The sequence below is a fragment of the Phaethon aethereus genome, assembly GCF_964289735.1.
Source record: "Phaethon aethereus genome assembly, chromosome: 19".
NCBI classification, from domain to species: domain Eukaryota; kingdom Metazoa; phylum Chordata; class Aves; order Phaethontiformes; family Phaethontidae; genus Phaethon; species Phaethon aethereus.
In genome coordinates this window covers 9395797-9418159 of record NC_138595.1, presented here as the reverse complement: position 1 = coordinate 9418159, position 22363 = coordinate 9395797, and the positions used below count along the sequence as shown (strand labels likewise).

General features: G+C 46.6%; 1 protein-coding gene across 1 annotated transcript in view; it reads right to left on the bottom strand.

The window, feature by feature from the left end:
• The window catches only part of GTF2I (general transcription factor IIi), a gene marked incomplete at its 3' end in the record, with an annotated part of 83754 nt that extends 61632 nt beyond the window's left edge, over positions 1-22122 (bottom strand). The window contains exons 1-3 of the mRNA XM_082008666.1: positions 21428-22122; positions 6099-6204; positions 4554-4692 (exon numbers count right to left, since the gene is read on the bottom strand). Coding sequence (XP_081864792.1) covers positions 4554-4692; positions 6099-6197 — 238 coding nt within the window. The 5' untranslated portion in view covers positions 6198-6204; positions 21428-22122. The remainder of the gene's footprint in view (positions 1-4553; positions 4693-6098; positions 6205-21427) is intronic.
• Between the last annotated feature and the right edge of the window lie 241 nt (positions 22123-22363).

Genomic DNA, 22363 nt, shown 5'->3' with positions numbered 1-22363 from the left:
CATAGGAACAAGCTACTACAAGCCCAGAAATGCCAATTTCAGGTATTCAGATGGAAATTACAGCAGGCCAAAGTAGTCCAACAGTTGCCAATCCAGAAGACACTCACCAGTTTCAAGTTGGTTTGTTTTTTAAACCAGTAAGATCTAGCTTTTCAGGTTTCTGTCTTTGTTTGCTTTTTCCACCCCCCTCTAAACTGCTGAAGCATTACATTAGTTACAGAGTCAAAGAGATAAGGGAGCACAAGGTCAGAAGAAGAATTCCCCAGAAAACCTGATACTTCTATTTGCTCAAAGGCCAGAAGGATTCAATGAGAGTGAAGCTTAACTGCAGGTCTTCAAGAGGGTTCACAGTAACCTAGTTTATGAGAAGAGTAATTTTACTTGCCTGCAGATGATGGAGGATATCCAAAAGGGAACATCATAATCCACATACCAAAGATACTGAGGAGCCAAAGCTGAGCAATCTTTCCCACAAGGTCTTTGGAGCATTGTGTGCCATTCATTCATCACGAGCAGGAGAACAGTTGTCCCTATTAAAAACACATGGATTCTGAGCATTCCTGAAGCTACAAGGAGCTCTCGCAACCTGTGGCCAGACGGACATGGAGGTACAGGTAAGAAGAGTGAAAGATGTTGGGCCAAAGTCTCTAGCAGGACTTAAAGCCAAACTCTGGCCTGTACCAGATGCATTAAGATCAGCATGGAAACCTGAGGCCACCAGAAGGAAAACAAAGGCTCCTAAAAATAAAGGACCTATCATCCAAGATGAACCATCTAGAGATGCAAGATGGCCCCACCTGAGGCAAGTGAGCCCAAAGCCCTGGCACCAAAGAAGGAAAAAGCAGCATGACTGGGAGAGCTGACAGAAAGTTGAGAACTAGCAGGATGCTTCCGCGCGACCTACATACCGATGGTGCAACAGCTGGTACCAGTGGAAATGCTAGCAGAGGCAACCAGGATTCTTTGAGAACAGTCAGCTCCTTGGCAGATGGAACACACAGTGCTCTTTCAAAGTCCAAAGCAGGTGACCAAAAAGGTGTTTCTAAGTCAAGAAGCTCTTCTGAAAGTTCACTGCTGACAGGCAAATACAACCTGGGGAAGGTGAGGCCTCTTCTGGGTTTTTTTGTTTGTTTGTTTTATAAACCACCTACAGCTCCATTCAAACGAGAATGAATTCCAGAGAGCTGATGCCAAACCTTGACCAAACCTCAAGGGAAACTGCCAAGACAACCAAGAGGAATACACAAAGGGAACAGCATTCTTGACACACCCCAGGCATAAGTTCCCTGTTCAGGATGGCTGATAACCCAGAACTCCACAGCGATCCAGAAAGCAATGAGGCACTTGATCTTGCTGAGGCTATTCAAGAGGAAGAGAGGACCACGCAATACACTTCAGCAGGGAACAGCAACTAAAACAAAGAGGTACTAGTAGGACAAGACGTGTATGATCTTGATTGGTTACAGCACACGAGTACCCATGCTTGTCCATGTTGTCAGTAGGAGCAGGCACTCCAAGAATAGACTCCTTTTATGTACAATACAAGCTTACACAGGCTTAGGATGACACTGCAGCTTACCTAAATTACGTGTTACATGTACAAGCACATGCAGTTCTATGTTGATTGAAACATACCATTTCACTGTAACATAGGGCTTAGAGCCATCTTACCTAAGCACAGTTCAGAAGAATATATTGTCTGACACAATTTTAAGTAATTAATGCCTGTTGTCTGTTCTTAGGTGTTCAGTACACAACATATACTAGCTTAAAAAAAACCCAAAAGCATTGCTATAATTTGTTTCTAACACATTTTCTTAAGGTAATAAGGTACATGAGAGATGTACGGGGCTCCTCCTTCCCCTGCAGCTAGGCATTAGGGAACCTGTGTGGGTGAAAGTCGTTATGAATGAGAGCCACAGAAACCAAACCCCAGTACCGCTTTCACTGAACCGCTGGTATTTTTATCAGCCCTATACTGCTAGAAAGCGTACATGCTACTTTCTTCATAAACCTTACATACATTTCATCAATTTAGCTCACTAAATTATACTTTTTACTAAAAATAAGCAGCAGGTTTGAAGCCTGAGCCCTCCCAATTCTGAAAACTCTTTGTATTTACTCAAACTATACAAAAGAACAGTGGGAAAAGTGGAAGCAAAGACTGAAAACACATGGTGGTTCGTCACAACAGAGAGTCAGGCATAACCAGGGGGAGGCTTAGTAACTACAGTTCTGTTTCCATACTTAAAGAAAAATGAAGAGACCCACAGAAGCAGAGAGGTAATTCTCAATATTGTCAGCACCACATGTTCCAGAGACTGATGTCACAGCTGAATTTTTAAAGGTTTAATTCTAACAGCAATGTAAGAATCTCTTGGAAGCCTTTATTAATCATAAAGGAACAAAAAGGCCCAACTCTAACTTACTAAAACCACACAGAACTGTGGCCTTCCTGGTTTTTTTCAAAACACTTACTAACATTGCAACTAACATTGCCTATTGCTAGCTCAAGGAACAAGGTGCGAGGGAAAAAGAACCGTTGCCTCCACAGTTCTAAGTTTTAGATCAAAACAAATTACACTATAAACTTTATCAAGACTTCAAAACTGTCAAAGGCAGTAATGGAATCAGCATGGCCAGGAATATGTAATGCTATTATTCCTAAAAATCGGTGTGCTGGAGTTAAATTTTCCAGAATTATCAACATATTTGTCAGCAACAAGAGAAAACTACCTCCAGCACCAAAACTCCCGAGAAAGTATGGAGGATATGGACTTACTGAAATCATAAAAGCAATGACTGAGGTTAGTTGGCTTTATTTACACAGATCTACACCACGATGTTCTGCATGAAGCATAATGAAAACCCTATTTTCAAAGTGGATATTGTTTCATCTCCTCAGCCTGACAGTAAAAAAAACACTGCCCAAGAACGGGTATCTTGTAACCTGATAAAGAAAAGGATCAGGATTATGAGAACTAATGTAAGTTTTAAACACAACGCACCTATCTATAGAAACCATGTCTCATACAGTCAAACACAAGCATGGATGAGAAGTCAGCGCTTCCCGTGGTACAGAACCAGAAATACAGATCTAGCCAGGGAGATCAAACATCAAATCCCAGTTATCTCAGACTCCTTACCAATAGATGTGCCCAGTATACAAGGTCTCCAGTATACCAGGGCCCATGACACCACTGCACTGGCAATAAAACAAAGTATCTAGGACCTCAGGGAAGCCCTTTAAGGAACAACAACAACAAAAAGAAATCAGGTGAAAAACTGAACTCCCCCCCATTATTCAGCTAACAGTTTTCATAAATACCAGCATCAGAAGACTGCCCCTGTAAAAAATAAAAAAGGAACTGACTCATTTTATACTTGATTCCTCAGTGAGGTCATAAATCTACATTTTGTTATCAGTTACTTGTTATAACGCAACACTATATGGTGACTTCCCTTAGAGTAAATACACTTATGTGCACAGAAAGTCACTGTCCAAGCGAGTAGGACAGCGGCAAAAATCCAGACGCCTACCATGAACAAATGACCTCGAGACAAACCCTCCAGAAGAATTTCAGCTGGCCGCAAAAGCACTTTTAGAAGCAAATGTTTCTGTTACAGATTAAACATAGTTGCTTTCCAAGCAGTAGTTAATTAGAACATTTTACAGAACATTTTACAGCTGTAGCTTTTAAATTCCCCCCCAAACTGAGTCTTCTCTCATCGCCTGCTCTTGACCTGCATCTTCTCTCTTTCCCTGGGCATGTAAAGGTACATTTTGGTATTGATTAAGCAGTGTCCATCAACAACACTTTCCTAAATAAGCACATAAATGCTCCCCCAAAGAGTCACTGAATCTTTGAAACCTAACTCCTAAAAGTGCTGTCCTGTACTCAACGGATCGTATTTTATGAACACAGAAGTTCTACTGTTTTACTATAAAAATGAAATTAAACAAAAAACACACCCTAGATGTACTTAAAGGAGTACAAAAGTAATGCAGATGTAATCTTAAGTCTTTATGGTACAGATATATTGTTTGCGTCTACTAAATAACAGTGATATAAAAAAGCTACATAAAAAAATAATATCTTGTAAAAAATGTGCATCTGCTTTAAAAAGGCATGAAGTGATCTGAAGAACCGGGAGCATCTGAGCTGACAGAAGCAGTCCACTACCTGTTCAATGTCCCGCCCAGCCTTCACGAGTCAAAAAAGACTTGGAGGAGGGGATATAAAGAAAAATTAACATGCACTAGGAAATGCAGGACGTGTTGTGACAGTGGACAGTCTAATGCTTCTTATTGTGCTAGTTTGTCACGTTATGTAAGAAAAAAATTAACATTTCCAGCCACAGTTGAAATAACATTCCAAACAAGACCACCGTTACTGATCATTTTCATGTTCTTAAACAGCTGGTTTTGCCACAGCCAACATAATTATAGCATGTAGCCATGATGTACAGAACTTTGCTCCCCAAAGTTATTAGCATTATGCAACAGACATTAAGCAGCTCGTGAAATACAAAAATACAACATTGAAACTTACAGTATTTAACAAAATCCTTCTGAAAATCTTTCCTAGAATTGACAAAGGCTCTTCCTCTCTCAGTTCCAACTACAAACACATCTGTTTCATATACAGCAATACAGGCAACTTCTGCCTTGGACTTGGCAAGTTCTTTACACTATAAAGAGAAAAACAAAAAGCTTTTATTACCATAGTTAAGAGTACAGTTAATAGAAATGTATGTGGTATCATGTAAAAGAGTTATTACTTCTGCTGCCAGCATCCACCCTTCAGAAGGTACTGTGAGTAACATAACAACAGCAAAGGATCATTTATACATCTCGAGTGCTTTTGATCACAAATCTTAAAAGCATTGTAGATGCATTAGTGAAATTAAGGCCTCATCTAGACTTAAGAGATTGCACTGTTTTTAATTAAAATTATTTATGACATCAATCCATGTGAAATTATCGCTTCCCTGTTAGATAATCATATTGAGTGTCTTACTCCAACTTCCAACAGAGCATATAGGAGTTTTGCTCACTCACAGCACACTTAGCACATATCATGTTCTGTTCAAAAAGGTGTGCTTGCAAGCAGGTAGGCTGCCTGCAGTCTGCCTTGTCCTGCTGCTGTGCTCAAGCTCAGGTGAATTCCTCCCGAGCGGAAGGATTGCATCTTCCCTGTGAACACCTGCATGGGTTCTGCTGGGGGAAATTTCTGGCGAAGAATTAGGGCAGGAAGCCTGCAGTGCAAGGAGAGAGCAGAGATCCTAAGAAAATGAGTGAGATCATGAAGAAGTGATCACAAAAAGCCAGCTTTTCCTAGGAACTCAGATCAGAGTTTGCTGCAATCTATAAAGACGTCCACAACTGCAGCATGAGAGGAAAAAGCGACACAAAGCCTTTAGGAACCAAATATTGGAACCCATTGGGAAAAAAAGGCTTGCCATCAATTATCTTATAACCATCCCATTCAAAGTTTCATTGCTGAAAAGAAAATTTTTGATCTTCCTTATCGTTTAAGAAAGCAATTTTAAAGAACGAAATCTTTGACAGTGCCTCAACTGTAAGGAAACGGGACAGGCATGTCCACTCATAGCCCTGGCCAACCTTAAACCCCACCACAATTAAGTAACTTCTACAAAACAGGCGATAGGCCAACTTGAAAAAATAAAGTATTTTCTGAACAAGTTTTGTTGAACTGGCAGAGCAGCTGAGGGCAAGGCATTAGCCTTAAAACCATTTATTCACTCTGTATTACAGATGACAAAGACTGGAACATACCCTGGCCTTTCAACCACGCTTTACCTGAGCAATCGAGAATTATTTCCTATTTGTTTCTCTGACAAAATAATTTTTAAAACAACCACACCACAACAAGGAACAAGATGGCTCTTAAGACGACTGTTGGCATGATTTTCCACAAGCACAGAGACAGAGTTACAGCTAGTTGGACAGCCCGCAGTAAGGTATGGATATAACGTTACACCTTTCCTGCTCCGCGGTGGGAGGCAATATATTGGTGTAATCCTGCACATGCCAACACAGAGTTATGACACAGCTGCTTAACTTCTCTACTAACCATTGACTCGAGTGCCGACATGAGGAATGTAACCACCATTCTGCTTTCAGAGGAGTCCTCGTCATGGATGGACGTTGCTGGTACGGTAGGCTGGGCCATTTTCTTCCTATAAAATGAAATTAAAAAACCTGTTCAGATACACAAAACAGTGCAAGAAAACAAAAACCTCTCTTATGCCAGCAAAGAAAAAAAAAATTTCAAAACCCCAGAACACACCACACACAAGCAAGCAAATATACAGGTAAATTAACAGGAGGAAGTGCTTGCTCTTCTGTTCTTTCATGCTTCCTGCTGTTTCACCCAAACCTGGAGCTAAACATTCAGAAGTTAAAATGTTGTGCCGTGACTAGACCACAAACCCTTTGTGCCTAGAAAGATGCATTTTAATTCATTAGCCGAATTTATACTGATTTTTCTTTCTAAGCATGTTTGCAACTCTAGCAGTCTAGATAAATACAGCAAAAGCCGTTGGCATTAACGTACAGAAAAGAAACGGCACATCGTAGTTAGGACACAGTATTAGAACAATCCTTCCTGTAATTATCATGGCCTGGCTCAAAACAAATCATCACCACCCTGCCTCAAAATCACGGCCTCAGAGACTACAGTATCAGTAACCAGAACATGACATTTTTATTCACATATTCTTCATCTGTAGGATTAAATTCAAAGCTAAGTAGTCCCAATTAAGGTGCTAAAATTAAAAAGTGAATTTCAGCAGTGACACAAAAAAGAGAGTTAAACCTATTTTCTGTATGTCATTCAGGAGACTGTGAACTTACTTAAGACATAAGTAATAATCAGGACTCGTTTATGCTTCTGCTGGTGGGATTGTCTACATGAGAACAAATATATTGAGAATGAAGTTTCAGCAGCTGCTAAGAGCACATTTTTCTATTGGAGTGTCGCAACTTGTTATGTTTACACATATCTAAAGCAATAACCTGACATGCCTGGAGGAGGAGAGAACTGGTAAAGATTTAGCTGCTACAACTCCGTGTGCAAGTCTTGAGAAAAAAGCACCTCAAAAGTCAAGATGGCTCAGATAAATGAGACATTGCACAACAGCCCGATGAGACATCTTGCTGCTCCTGTAGAACTTGGGCACACGACGTGGCTCAAGTTTTCAAAGGTGACGTGTATCCTATTAGATGTGCAGACAAGTCAAGGCAGCACAAATAACCGTTGCGTGTGATAATACATGCTTACATTGGAAAAAAATGGCACACTCTTGTTCTTTTGATAGGACTTCCAGCACTTCAGAATACAAATTGGAGGCGGGGACGCATGGGGAAAGCTAGCAACACTGCAAGCTCAGAACAGACATCAGCAGCCTTCTGGCTCTCCAGACACCGGCCAGCAGGGTTTAAAAAGGTTTTAAACTGTGTTAGGGATAAACTGGCAGTGGCATAGTCAGCAGCTGTTTGAGGATGCTGGTGTTTAAACCGCTCATTACTTGCATCTGCCACACTGAGGAGTAGGCAGGTCTGGAAAAGGTCTGGAAAAGGAGCTAAACTTCAGGAATATAAAGGAATAACAACTGTTGAGCTGCTTCAGCAACCTGAGAGAGGGCCAGCTGGGGATGGGGAGGCAGAGGCCGATGGGGTTATCCTCCAGAGGAAAAGGGGCATCTTACTTACTGCTTGTGGACTATCGGAGGGAAAGGAGAGATTATGATGTGACATAAATACACCAATCTTCACTGAGCCATGATTTTTGATACTTAACAGAGTTCTCAAGCTCATCTTTGGAACTCCTTTAGCATTGGGATGCTGGCAGTGATTTTAAACATGATAGCTTTTAGACTTTTTAAAACAACATCTTAACAATCCAATATTAAAGATGAAGTAGAACATAACTACGCATTTCCCCTTTCTCCCAGGTCTCTGCTCACTGTCTGATGCAGCTGTTCTGCATCGGTTCAACACCTCCCAAGCTAGCAGTGGCACGAACATACACGCCTACCCCATTCTAGGTGAAAAATCAGGCTGTGTAAAAAACAAGAGTAAACTTATTTTCTATTTTGCAGAGGTACCTTGTGCAGTAAACAGACCAAGGAAATTCTGGCAATCGTTTGAAGGTTGTGGATGCACAAGCACATCAGCAGTGCCAGCTCAGGCTGCCTCCCTCACGCAGAATTGCTCCCGTCCCTGGAAGGTGGTTTCCAATCCACAGGCACACAGTGGATCAAGTCAGGCAGCTTGCCCAGGGAACGGGCAGGAGAAGCGCTCTGCTGGACAGGGTCCCACTTTGGTTCACTGCACAGCCCCACGAACAGCCGTCCTGGCTCAAAGGAGAGGACAGCACATCCCAAGCTACTCTGCTGGGGCTCGTGGGGCCACAGCCTCAGTATCTCAGAATCGCATTGGATCAGGGGTTGGGTTAGGTTATCACCGGACTACTCTTCTAATAACATTTGGAAGAGTCTTTCCGAATTGTAATGTCATAGTGTCTTGCATTTTTAGGGTACTCGTTCTTTATGAGTTTGCATGGTGCCAAATAAGTGTTTAACATAGATTCAAGAGACGTCCTGTTGCACCATGGCAGCACAAGAATATTTTTTCCTACCCACTTGACAACAAGTCACACACAAAATATTTCCCACACACACACATTTTGCCAGTTTATCCCTTTCAAACAACAGTTTTCTCCACTATCTGTATCACTGGGACAGTGCTTATTATTAGAAGGACTAGGCTATGGTTCAGTAGATCTAATGAACTTGGCTGCCTTTCCAAGACCCAGCCCTTAGAAAGTGTGTGATAATACCATTGCTCAACGTAAATCCCCAGCACAAGGCCTTGAAAAAAAGTGTAACACCTTACCCATTACCAACGTGCTACACAAAAAGGCCAATTTAAAAACCATCCTTTAAACAATTATAAGCTGGCTGCCAGAGTACCACTTACGATATATCTATTAATCTTAATCACATATTGCTAAAAAAGAACTTCCAGATCAGTTAATATTAGTTATAATTACCTATAAATCCTTCAGTTTAACTGCGCCAAGATGAGTCTTTGCCCAAGTAAAGGCTTGTAACAACGAACAAAGCCTTGCAAAATACACTGGTAGAGTAACGAGGACGTAGCATTTAGTCATTCCTGCCTGCGGTTTAGCCCCAGCCAGCAACTAAGCCCCACACAGCCGCTCGCTCACGCCCCCACGGCGGGATGTGGGTGAGAATCAGCAGGGTAAAAGCCAGAAAACTCTCGAGTTGAGATAAAAACAGTTTAATCGGTAAAGCAAAAGCCACGCACACAAGCAAAGCAAGGAATGCATTCACCACTTCCCACGGGCAGGCAGGTGTTCAGCCATCTCCAGGGAAGCAGGGCTGCATCACGCGTAACGGTTACTTGGGAAGACAAATGCCCTAACTCCGAATGTCCCTTCCTTCTGCTTCCCCCAGCTTTATAAGCGGACCACAACGCCGTACAGGATGGGATATCCCTTGGGGCAGTTGGGGTCAGCTGTCCCGGCTGTGCCCCCTCCCAACTTCTTGTGCAGCCCAGCCTCCTCGCTGGTGGGGCGTGAAGCAGAAAAGACCTTGACGCTACATAAGCACTGCTCAGCAGTAACTAAAACATCCCTGTATTATCCACACTGTTTTCAGCACAAATCCAAAACATAGCCCCACATTAGCTACTATGAAGAAAATTAACTCTATCCCAGCCAAAACCAAGCACACTGCCTGATGAGAAATTCACCACCATATAGAGCTAAAAAGCCTCTGGGGTTTACCTTTTGCAAGGAGAAAAACAAAGACCAAACCCAGTAGCTTTTCAGGAAGCCAAATCAAACCAGCGTGTATCTCACTCAACATGTTTCTTGCTGGCTTCTACTTTTAAGAGCCAGAAAAGTAGAAATACTCAAGGCAAGAGAAAACAAAACCACAACGCACAGTTCCTTTCCTTCTTCCCTGCACTCACACAGGAGCACACACGCCGATCTTGATACACCCACCAGTAACGGATACTCTCTCTAGCAGTTGCTTGTCAGACACACAAAAAGCAAAAGCAAAAAAATAATGAAGCTTTATGAAAAAAAACTGTTATTTAAGCATTGCTGTAGTTTAACCCGGCAGGCAGCTAAACACCACACAGCCGTTCGCTCACTCCCTGCCCTCTCTGTGGGATGGGGGAGAGAATCGGGGGAAAAAAGTGAAATTCATGGGTTGAGATAACAGTTTAGGAGGACAGAAAAGGAAAGGAAATAATAACAATAATGATAAAAGAATGTACAAAATAAGTGATGAGCGATGGAATTGCTCACCACTTGTCAACTGATGCCCAGCCAGCGCCCGAGCAGCGGCCCCCGGCCAGCCTTCCCCTAGTTTACATACCGAGCGTGATGTCGTACACTATGGAATATCCCTTGGGCCAGTTCGGGTCAGCCGTCCCGCCTGTGTCCCCTCCCAGCTCCTTGTGCCCCCCCGGCCTCCTCGCTGGCAGGGCAGTGTGAGAAGCTGAAATGTCCTTGACTTAGTGTAAACAGCAACAACTAAAACATCACTGTGTTATCAACATCGTTCTCATCCTGAAGCCAAAACACAGCACTACACCAGCTACCGGGAAGAAAATTAATTTGACCCCAGCCAAAACCAGCACACTGCCTGGTGAGGAGTTCACCACCACATAGAGCTAAAAAACCAGAGGTTTTTCCTCTGTATCCCCAACTCCAAAACCCCAAGGGTCGATCTCGAGCCTCCCCTGGTGCTTTCTGCCAGAGACTCCAGGTAGGGCCTTTCTCCCTGGCTGCGGTGCAGAGCACATTTTTAACACCCTGTCCTGCCCAAACTGGCCCAAGGGCGACTGTATCAGCTGTCTCCTGCTTCACTTGTACAAAGGCTTGTCATTGCTGACGGCCCCATTTGAAACCGTTCTTCTTCTGGGTCACTTGATAGAGAGGGCTTACGCTCAGGCTGTAATTTGAAATATGCATTCTATAAAAACCCACAACACCTAAGAAAGCTCATGTTTCCTTCTTGCTGGGTGATGGGGACATAGCTCTTATTTTGTTGATCACATGCATTGGGCTCCGACGACATCCATCGTGCCATTTTACCCCTAAAACTGGACGTCCTGTGAGGGTCCCTTGACCTTACTTTGTTTTATGGCAAAACTGGCTTTCAGAAGGATTTGGACTATTTTTTTCCCTTTCTCAAAAACTTCTGCTGTGTTGACCCATACAGTGACATCATCAATGTACTGCAGATGCTCTGGAGCTTCACCCCGTTCCAGTGCAGTCTGGATCAGCCCATGGCACATGGTAGGGCTGTGTTTCCACCCCTGGGGTGGTCGGTTCCAGGTGTACTGGACACCCTCCCACGTGAAAGCAAACTGTGGCCTGCACTATGCTGCCAAAGGGCTTGAGAAAAACACATTAGCAGTCATGGAGTACCACTTGGCTGCCTTTGACTCCAGCTCATATTGAAGTTCTAACTCATATTGAAGTTCAACTTCTAATGGCACGGCAGCACTCAGCAGCAGCATCACTTCATCCAGGCCATGATAGTCTACTGTTGGTCTCCACTCTCTGTTACAGACTTTCGCACTGGCCATATGGGGCTGTTTAAGGGTGAGCAAGTCTCGCTGATCACTCCTTGGCTCTCCAGTCAAGGAATTAGCTTATGGATGGGGATCAGGGAGTCTCGGTTGTTGCAGTATTGCTGCCGTTGCACTGTTACGGTAGCAATCAGCACTTGTTCTTCGACCCTCAGCAGCCCCACAATGGAAGGGTCTTCCGAGAGATCGGACAAGGTGGACAGCTGTTTAATTTCCTCCGTCTCCAAAGCAGCTATACCAAAAGCCCACCAGTACCCTTTCGGGTCCTTGAAATACCTTCTCCTGAGGTAGTCTATGCCCGGGCTGCACGGAGCCTCTGGGCCAGTCACAATGGGGTGCCTTTGCCACTCATTCCCAGTTAGGCTCACTTCGGCCTCCAATACTTATCCTAAGTCAGCTGTTGGGATCCCCCCTCCAGAAATATGGATGGGTTCTGTCTGTTTATAGCTTGATGGCATTATGGTACACTGTGCACTGGTGTTCACTGGAGCCTTGTACTCCAGTGGGCCTGATCTGCCAGGGCATCGAATACACACCGTCCAATAAACCTGGCTGTCCCCTTCCTCTACCCGGCTGAAGGCAGGGCCCCTCTAGTCCTGGTCATAGTATTCGTTAGTCACTTCCTGCAAATACAAATCAGAAATCCCTTTATTAAGATCAGAAGTAAGATCTGCTCTGTCAGGTGAACTGCCCGCTGGAAACTGGAGACGCAATCGGAGCAGCAATTTTCCTGAAAGAACCCCCTTTTGTGATTGCTTTTCCTTGCAAGTCATGTACCCATGCCTCTAGCATCGAGGTAGATTTTTCATCCCACTTCTTCATGGCCTCTCTGTGGTCACACAGATAAAACCACAGGGTGGCCCAAGGTGTGTACCTTCTATATCCTCTCTCTTGAGCAGAAGAACACTTACTCCTAATGGCTGAGATACTGGTCCATACAGGTGAGGAGTAGGACATACCCTCTTTGAATTGCTGGAACTCCCAGGACAGTTTCTCCACAGTCGAGATGCAAGCCCACAGACTTTCTTCATACTGCCGGAGTTGGCCAGCCAATTCATCCACCTTTGGACCCTCTCCGTCTTTCCAAGTCATTACAGACAATGAGTTGGCATATGATGACGGTCTGCTCCGTACAAACCTTCACCACACGGGTTGTGTGCACTTGACTTCATCTGGGTCTTTGGATAACCGCTCATTGTTCAGATCATCATAAATCACCTCCAGCACAGCCAATTCCCTCAGGTACTGGATACATTTCTCCATGATGGTCCACTTGCCTGGGTGACATACAACACCTTCCTTGAAAGGGATATGTTTCCTTCACACCTGACAGGAGTCGCCTCCAGAGGCTGAGGACTTCTGCCCCTTTTCCCATCGCTTTGTCAATGCCCCCTTCCCTAGAAAGGGATCCCAGCTGCTTGGCTTCCCTACCCTCTAGTTTCAGGCTACGGGCCTGTTATCCATCCCAGTGCTGGAGCAGCCAGATGACAATGTGCTCGCCTGGACAACGGCTGAAATCTTTTTGCCTATCTTGCAGCAATCCCTAATCCCTCAGGGGTAGGGATTGGGTGGTTACCACCTCATTTATGAGTTCTGCCTCTTCCTCCTCCTGTTCTTGTGATGGCCCTGCTTTGGAGTAGTCTGCCTCGTCTGCTTCTTCCCTTAGTAACGGAAGAGTTTCTTACTCAGAAGAGTTTCTTCCCTTACTAAAAAACCTGACTTCCGCTTCCAATATTTCTTCCTGTGTATAAGGGCAACTGATACCGGCACAGGCTCGTTCTCTGGTTCAGCTGCAGTGCCTGTTGCTGGCGTTGGAGTAGCCGCAGTGCCTATCGTTTTGTCGTCAGATGCAGAGACCTTCTCTTCCCCTTGAGGGTACTGAATAGTGTTGAACAGGGCTTGGTAGGCATGGGCCAGGCCCCAGCACGTTGCAGTGATTTGTGTGTCTCTGGAATTGCCAGGGTGACAGCATACATTTTCCCAAATATTTTACTATTGCTTCAGGACTCTGCACTTGTTCAGGGTGAAGTTCCAAAACATCGGAGGTGCCCACTGTCCTAGGTACTTGCCCATACTACCCCACACACCCTGCCACTCATAACTATCCAGCCTTGGGGTAGATCTCTGGGTGGTATTCTTAAATACTTATTTAACTTTGAACAAGACCTGAAACATATTCAGGAGTAGGAGACATAGCAACAGGAACATGCCAGTTTGAACATCCCAAGGATATTCAAAATTCTCAAGAGCTACTATAACTAGCCTGGAGGAGAAGGGGAAGGGGAAGGAGAAAGGGAGGGTGAAGGAGCGGGGGAAAGTGTCCTCCCATGTCTCTGCCATAGATGGGTTCTCCGAGAGAAAAGGTAAAAAGTGTAATTATTAATAGTTTCTGAGAGATGTCTCCATAAGTATGGAGACGATGGCAATGCTGAGTGCAAATACCAGATGAGTCTCATGACCAGCCATTTTATCGTATCATAAGCCTGTGCTACAAAGTACAGCAGAATGGTAACCTTAACTCAGCTCCCAGAGGTGATAAACAGCACGAAGGGGAACACACGCTGAATGTAAGGTGTTACATAGCATACCCCCAAGAACATATACAACTTTGAGAGCAAATAAATCAACACTGTGACCAGCGACTATTAAACTAATATAATGAATGCTTACAACAAGTTTGTTCTAACATGCTCTGGTCAAATCTGTCGTTACCTCAACCCGTCAAGCACCACGCTGGGCACCAAAAGGACTGTTGTGGTCTAACCCAGCAGGCAGCTAAACACCACACAGCCGTTCACTCACTCCCACCCCTCCCTCAATGGGATGGGGTGGGGGGAAGTAAAATTCGTGGGCTGAGATAAAAACAGTTTAAGAGGACAGAAAAGGGAGGGAAAATAATAATAACAACAACAACAATGATGATAAAAGAATATACAAAATATGTGATGTGCAATGGAATTGCTCACCACTTGTCAACTGATGCCCAGCCAGCGCCCGAGCAGCGGCCCCTGGCCAGCCTTCCCCTAGTTTACATACCGAGCGCGATGTCGTACACTATGGAATATCCCTTGGGCCAGTTCGGGTCAGCCGTCCCGCCTGTGTCCCCTCCCAGCTCCTTATGCCCCCCCGGCCTCCTCGCTGGCAGGGCAGTGTGAGAAGCTGAAATGTCCTTGACTTAGTGTAAACAGCAACAACTAAAACATCACTGTGTTATCAACATCGTTCTCATCCTGAAGCCAAAACACAGCACTACACCAGCTACCGGGAAGAAAATTAATTTGACCCCAGCCAAAACCAGGACAAGCATATAAAGAATACGTAGAGGAAACTAGTGGCGAGGGGAAAGATGGAATATACATTTCTTAGAGAAGAGTCTGATTAAGCAGTAGCAACACGTTTTTACCCCTCACCGGACGTAATGCAAGCGGGTATTCCCAAAATGATACATCTGTCCATTGTCTGCTACTCTCCAGAAAAGCCGCTGTGGATGCCAAAGCATACTTCTCTCCACTAATCCCTCACCTAGCATTACCAACCAGCAAAACGAATCCTGCCAGACTCATGGAAAAGGGTGTAACTCCTGAGAACCCCAAAATACAGCTGGATGCAAGTTTGTGTGAGCTCATCCTTACACACCACTGAAGATTTGCTGGTCCTTGGGGGAAAAAAAGTCCAGTTCCTGCTGGGTCCCCACGGGCCACTTTTGATATTAGGGGAAAAAAAAGTTATTCTAGCAGGGTACAAAAGTATACATTTCATTACAGAGCTGGAACAAGAAGAAACACATATATAATAAAAAAAAAAAAATCTAACTGGAAGACAGAGTGCTGCTTGGCTCTTGCAGCTTTCACCCTTTGGCTTCTTTGCCTTCTGGGCCATGACACAATTTCAGCACATTTAACTCTGCCCAAATATTGGCCTTCTGACAAAGGACAGAAGTTGGTTCTTTCAAACTGTACAGATTAATACTCACAAGCTGTTAAGTGCAAATAAATGTTCTTAAACATTGGCTAAAAATCTTTGTTATTTTTCCCACAGTTTGGTTCAGCGATCCCATGTTTCGGAGGAAGTTAAGCCTGACAGTTCTAAACTAACCTCGCATAGAAACCCCGCTGGGATGCAAACCTTCCACCACTCATTTTTTCTGATTTTCTGTAACACACCCACCCTAGCTGCAGTGCACACAGGGTTGGGAGATTCTCACCTTCACCTGCCAGCCTCTGTTCACGGCTGACCTATGCAATCCTGTTAGGATGATTGATCTTCCTTGTTATGACATGTCTTTGATCATCTTAAAATTATACAAATACTCTATAAGCAACAATTTTCAGCTCCTTCCAATGACTAAACTGTTCACACATAGCGGAAACATAAGCTTAACAGCAAGGGTGCTCCAACCGTGTGACACCCCTACCTTCAGATAAACGCCAACTATTTTTTGAAAGGAAATGTTTTCACCAGCCATAGCCCAAGAGAAATAGAAGCAAAGGATCTGGGAGTTCCTTCACAAAAACATTGCCAGTTCTTCACCATCTGCATCTAGTGCATGTGGATTATGAATCAATTCAGATGAGCAACATCCATGTTACGGCCGTGGAGGACCAACTTGTTCTCAAACGCAAATATTGCTGGACCACACCAAGCAAAAGCAGCTTCAGATGTTCAGAACCAGCTCAAGCCAAAGAAAAGAGGCTGAGGCAGGTCTGGCAGAGCTTAACTACAGCCTACACCAAAAACAAGAGGGTAAAGCTTCCTGACATCCAGAAACTGGAAGGAGAGACAATATGGAGATACAAGAGGGTATTTAGTCAACTCAAACCCATCTGGTTTCATCTCTTCTGGCTTACTGTCAGCTCTTCCAGACAGAAGTTGGCTCCCGTGGCGGTAGAAACCTGGCCTCATCGGCTAGAGAGCAGTGTCATGTACACATGCACGGTCAGCTCTTAGCAGCTAAGACTTAACCCAGGTTGTTAACGCCCCTTAAAAATGAATAAAAATAACTCTCAAGGACAGCAGAGTAGCCCTGAAGAAGCCTTAACAGAGCAGGGAGGCTCTGCCCTTCTCCCTTACACACATACTCCCTGAAGTATCTCGGTTGCCTTTTCCCAGCCTCTTATCTGGAGCAGCAGAGCAGCTGATTCAGGGGAAGTCTGCACGCCACAATTAACGTCAACCTTCTTTCTCCTTTGCTCACTAAAAATTAAGTGTTTTTATCTCCCTAACCTTAAGCTATATCGCTTTCTTAAGCCTGCGACATCAGGAATACAGACACGTGGCACCAGCACTCACCCGAGGAGTGGGTTCCCTGGTAAGCATGCTCTTGCCATTCACACCCGACACCATTACAAGCGCAGCAACAGTGACCCATTAAACACGGCAGCTGGGACGTTTGCTGTCACCATTTCAATCCAACTCCCACCACAGGGATTTAACTCACAGCAGCAGAATCAACAAGACACAGCACCGAGTGTTTTACATTAGGGCTTAGCCCAACAGAACACACCAGCAGTGCTACACGCTGTACCACGTCCCAATTAATGAAACGATTCGCAGAATCACGCCACGCAGAAATACGATCTCGCTGCAAACCAACACGCTGCCCCAAATCCCTACTGGAGTGCTCACTGATTTAAGTTGGTTGGGGTTTTTTCCCCTCTGAGGGCAGCCGAGCAGAAGTCAGCAACCAAAGGCAGTCGGGAGGGAGAACAAGGGCCCCTAACAAACAAATCTCCGAGGGGAAACACCTGGTGCTCAGCACACCCGATAGCACCGAGACAGCACGAAGTCACATGAATCCAGCAGCGTTTTCCTGGAGGCGGACAGGCACGGTTAATTACACAGCTGTAAGACCCCCGCTAAACCCAGTAATAATCCATTCCCATTTTCCTAGACACTTTTATGATACTCAGCAACATGCGGTGACCTTTTAGCCAGCCTAGGTGGCAGCTGCCTCTGCTACTCCTAAGAACCCTTAAAAAAGTAAAACACGATTCAAGCAACCGTTATTTGCAAAGCATCTCTGACTTCTCTCATTCATAAGTCTGCATAATCGTGTTTGCAAAGAGGTGTTTAAATTTTATTTTCACTACTTCTAAAGATTCCAATATAGACCAACATATAATCATGAAATTCTAGATAAAATGAAAATGTAGTATCATAACTATATACTTCACAGGCAATTATATAAAAGTGAATGTATTACCTGGTGTTGTGGTTTAACCTGGCAGGCAGCTAAACACCACACAGCCATCTGCTCATTCCCCACCCTCCCAGTGGGATCGGAGAGAGAATCGGGGAAAAAATAAGTAAAATTCATGGGTTGAGGTAAAGACAGTTTAATACAACAGAAAAGGAAGGGAAAATAAAAAATAATGATAAAAGAACATACAAAATAAGTGATGCGCAATGCAATTGCTCACCACTCACCAACTGATGCCCAGCCAGTTCCCGAGCAGCGACCCTGGCCAGCGTTCCCCTAGTTTATAATACCGAGTGTGAGGTTGTACAGCACAGAATATCCCTTTGGCCAGCCTGGGTCAGCCATCCTGGCTGTGTCTCTTCCCAGCTCCTTGCGCTCCCACAGCCTCCACGCTGGCAGGGCAGTGTGAGAAGCTGAAAAGTCCTTGACCTAGTGAAAACATTGCTTAGCAACAACTAAAACATCACTGTGTTATCAACATTCTCATCCTGAAGCCAAAACACAGCACTATACCAGCTACTGGCAAGAAAATGAACTCAAACCCAGTCAATATCAGGACACCTGGCTTGGAGTAGTTAAGAAATCATTAGTGTAAAACTCCATTTCTGTATTAAAGCCAGACAGACTAGGGAAACAATTCACTTAGATTTTAAGCACGCAGTGTCCTACTTGCAGCACCTCGGCATTTGTGAATTACAGTGAAACTATGTAAATAAAATGAAATATTAATCACAGCAGTCCTGACCATCTGATAATTGCTGTCTTTACCAGTGTAATTATGTTTACGAAGTCAACATGACAATCATGTTAAGTAACAATTACTTTAGTTCTGTACGTGTCCATCAACACTTACACAAAATATTTGAGGAGTGAATTAGTCTAAACTCTATCGGTATTTATTTACTTATAACAAAATTGGTGCTGGCACTTTTTCCAGAGTGAGAAGTTGTCGTCCTTGCTAGCATAGGCTGGTCCTTTGGATTTATATGTCATACTGCAATGGTCACAGGAAACAAAAGGCTCAAACCAATTTAAGGGCAAACAAAACCCCTTTAATTCCTCCAGGGTTCCCACAAAGAGCTAAACTGACACTAAACACCCAGTAGTGTTTTAATACCTTGAAAAAAATAACCCAGTTAGTATATAGCCGATATCCGAAGTGCACACCTTTGCACAGTAGCTTCATGCAGCGAACCGCCCTGTGTCCGCACCGGTTGCTGCTGCCCAGCACTGCAAGCATCAGGGCACTCTGCGAAACCTGAGAAACTCGTCACCCTGTCACTCTTCAGCAGTAACCAGCCCCCTCTGTTTTGTCACTTAATTCCCCCTGCATCTCTCTCCTTCGTTTCTATTACTGTATTTAACCAAATGAAACAGAACAACGATTTCCATGGAATCAATTACACGTGTTCTTCCTTAAATCAAAGCATTTATGTCAATCCTATTAGAAGTCTCTCTCCAGCCAGGATGCGAGACATGAAATAAAAGTCAATCCTATAAGGAAGAGTTTGGGAATCTGTCAGTAACTTTTTGTCAGAAAATTAGGAATTCACTGCCTTTCCAGAGGAACAAGAGTTTCAACCAAACTTCTCTGAAAAGGCTCTCATGTCCTCACAGGTAAGACAAAGAGTACCAGTACCTCTTACCAGGCCATATAGGGACAAGCTTTTGTGCCGTCTAATTTACGTAATGGATTCAGAAGCCTTTCTTTTTGTGTTTTTTTTTTTTTTTTTAATATATTTTATAGTGGTTTGTTATTTTAATTGCAGAGTTAAATTCAGACAAGCAGAAACAAATATTAGACATTTTAAAAAACATAGTCTGAAAGTTGCTCCTCATTAACCCAAAGATTTATATACACTGCCAACAACACAGATGCACGATTAGCTTAGAAGGGGATGGCTGCACTCATTAAACAATCACTGTGTGGATGTTTCTCTCAAGCAACTTATGAGCCAAATGTTTGACAAAAGAAGCCTGCAAACACAGAACTGGAAACACAACAAGTGATACGCAAAACTTTGTGATTATTAGAAACACTGTCATGAACCCAAGAGAGGCAGGTAACATTACACACCCAGACAGGCGTACGATTTTATGTTGACCTCCCTTAAACATCAGGTTGAGAGACTTTGGTAATGATTATTCTCTGCTGGCTAGGGAAGTCCTTTGCTGCTGGCTGCTTTGCTGTGCATAAGCCCACCTTTGCTGAATCATAGAATAGTTTGGGTTGGAAGGGACCATCTAGTCCAACCCCCCTGCCATGAGCAGGGACATCTTCAATGAGATAAGGGTGCACAGAGCTGACCTGGAATATTTCCAGGGATGGGGCATCGACCACCTCTCTGAGCAACCTGGGCCAGTGCTTCACCATCCTTGTTGTAAAGGAATTTTTCCTTAGATCTAGTCTAAATCTGACCTCTTTTAGTTTAAAACCATTACCCCATGTTCTATCGCAACAGGCCCTGCTAAAAAGTCTGTCCCCATCTTTCCTGTAGGCCTCCTTTCAGTCCTGACCAGCTGAAATAAGGTCTCCCTGGAGCCTTCTCCTGGCTGAACCCCCCAGCTCTCCCAGCCTGTCCTCCCAGCAGAGCTGTTCCAGCCCTCGGAGCATTGCTGGGGCCTCCTCTGGCCCCGCTCCCACAGGTCCATGGCACAGTCTCCTGTGCTGAGGGCTCCACAGCTGGATGCAGCACTGCAGGGGGGTCTCCCCAGAGCGGGGCAGAGGGGCAGAATCCCCTCCCTTGCCCTGCTGGGCACGCCGCTTTGGGTGCAGCCCAGGACACGGCTGGGTTCTGGGCTACGAGTGCACATTGCCGGCTCACATCCAGCTCCTCATCCACCAGGACCGCCAGGTCCTTCTAGGCAGGAGAATCCCTGCCTCAGCCAAGGCCTTGCTCCTGCGTCTCTCTGCTGAGCTCTCCTGCCCCAACGCTCTTCCCCAAGCAATCTGCTCGCCCTGACAGCTGACCAGGGTGCAGATCCGTCCCCTGCAGGGCGCCAGGCTGAACCTGGTACATAGAGAGCAAAAAAAAAATCCCTAAACAGGAATAGATTTAACAAACAAACAAACAAACAAACAAACGTCCTCCTGCCCGAGCCGCTCAGCACCACGACCTAGGCCGGTCCGGCTGTCCCGGGGGCTCCGGGAGGGGCGCGAGCGCGGACCAGGACCCCCTTGCCTTGCCCCTCCCCTTCCCGCCCGCGCCCAATCGCCGCCGCCCCGCGCAGGGCCCCGGCACGTGCGCACCGCCCCACCAGCCAATGGGAGAAGCGAGCAGGGTGGCAGCGCCCCCTCCTCCCAGCGGCCGGGTCCCGGGGGAGGGGGCGGGCGCGGAGCACCCCCCCACCACGGCCCCCCCGCGGCGAGCGGCGCGAGCAGCCGCCCCGCCGGCCCCCGCCCCTCCCGCAGCCCCCGAGCGGCGGCAGCAGCTCCCCCCGCGGCCCCCCCCCGCTCCAACCCCCCACCCGCGCTCGAGGCCGAGGCGGGGGGAGGGCTCCCCTCAGGGAGCCGCGGAATAACGGAGCCGTCCCCCGGCCCGGCCCGATCCCGCCCTCCCACTCACCCGCCGCCGGGCGCGGACAGCCCTCTCCTGCTGGCTGGGGGCGAGGAGGCGCCGCCGGGCTGCGGGGGAAGGCCGGGCGCAGCGCAGCCCCGCGGAGGGAGGCGGTTTCCCCGCGGCGGCTGGCGGGGCGATGGGCCCGGCCGCCTCCCGATCTCGGGCTGAGCCCAGCGCCGCTCGGGGGAGGCGGTGGGGCTTTTTTTTTTTTTTCTTTTTTTTTTTTCCCCTCTGTTGTTCGAGGGGCCGCGGCCGCGCACGCGCGCCCCGCGCGGGGGCCGACGGGAGCCGTAGTCCGCCGATGACGGCTGGGCCGGGCCGCGGGCACGGCGGCGGACTGCGGCTCCCGGCGAGCCCCGCGCGGGGAGGGGCGGCCGGCGCCCCGCGCCGAGCGGGGGAGTGAGGCCGGGCTCGGCGCCGGTCGCTCGGGCGGGCGCGGGGGCGCCGGCCGGAAAATGGCCGCCCTCCGGCCGCCCACCCCGCGGGGCCTGACGCCGCCGGGCCACCTCCCTCCTTCCTCCCCTGCTGCCCGGCGCTGCAGCGAGAAGAGCGCCCGGCTGCCCCGCGGAGCCTCACCGGGTCGGGTCGCCCGGTCGTGGCCGAGGGCCCGTCGCACTTACGGGCTGAGCGGCAGCGCCGAGTCCCGAAAACGCCTCCGCGTGTCGGAGCCAGCGGCTGCTTCCACCCGGCGGCCGTGTGGCCGCGGTGCGGTGCGGCCCGGCTGGCCCGGGCAGAGGCCTCGAGCCGGCAGCCCCGCCACAGCCTCCCCCTTGTGCCAAAGCCAGCCGGGTTTAACGCCCGGAGCTGCCCCCCCCCCCCCCGAGCCAACGGTGGCTTGATAAAGGACTGCGCCGCGAAACAATTTCCCTGTTGCTGCGAGTTAGGTTACTCCTTCTGCAGAGGTGCTCGGTGTAGTAGATGCCATCTATGAGATCTGTTTTC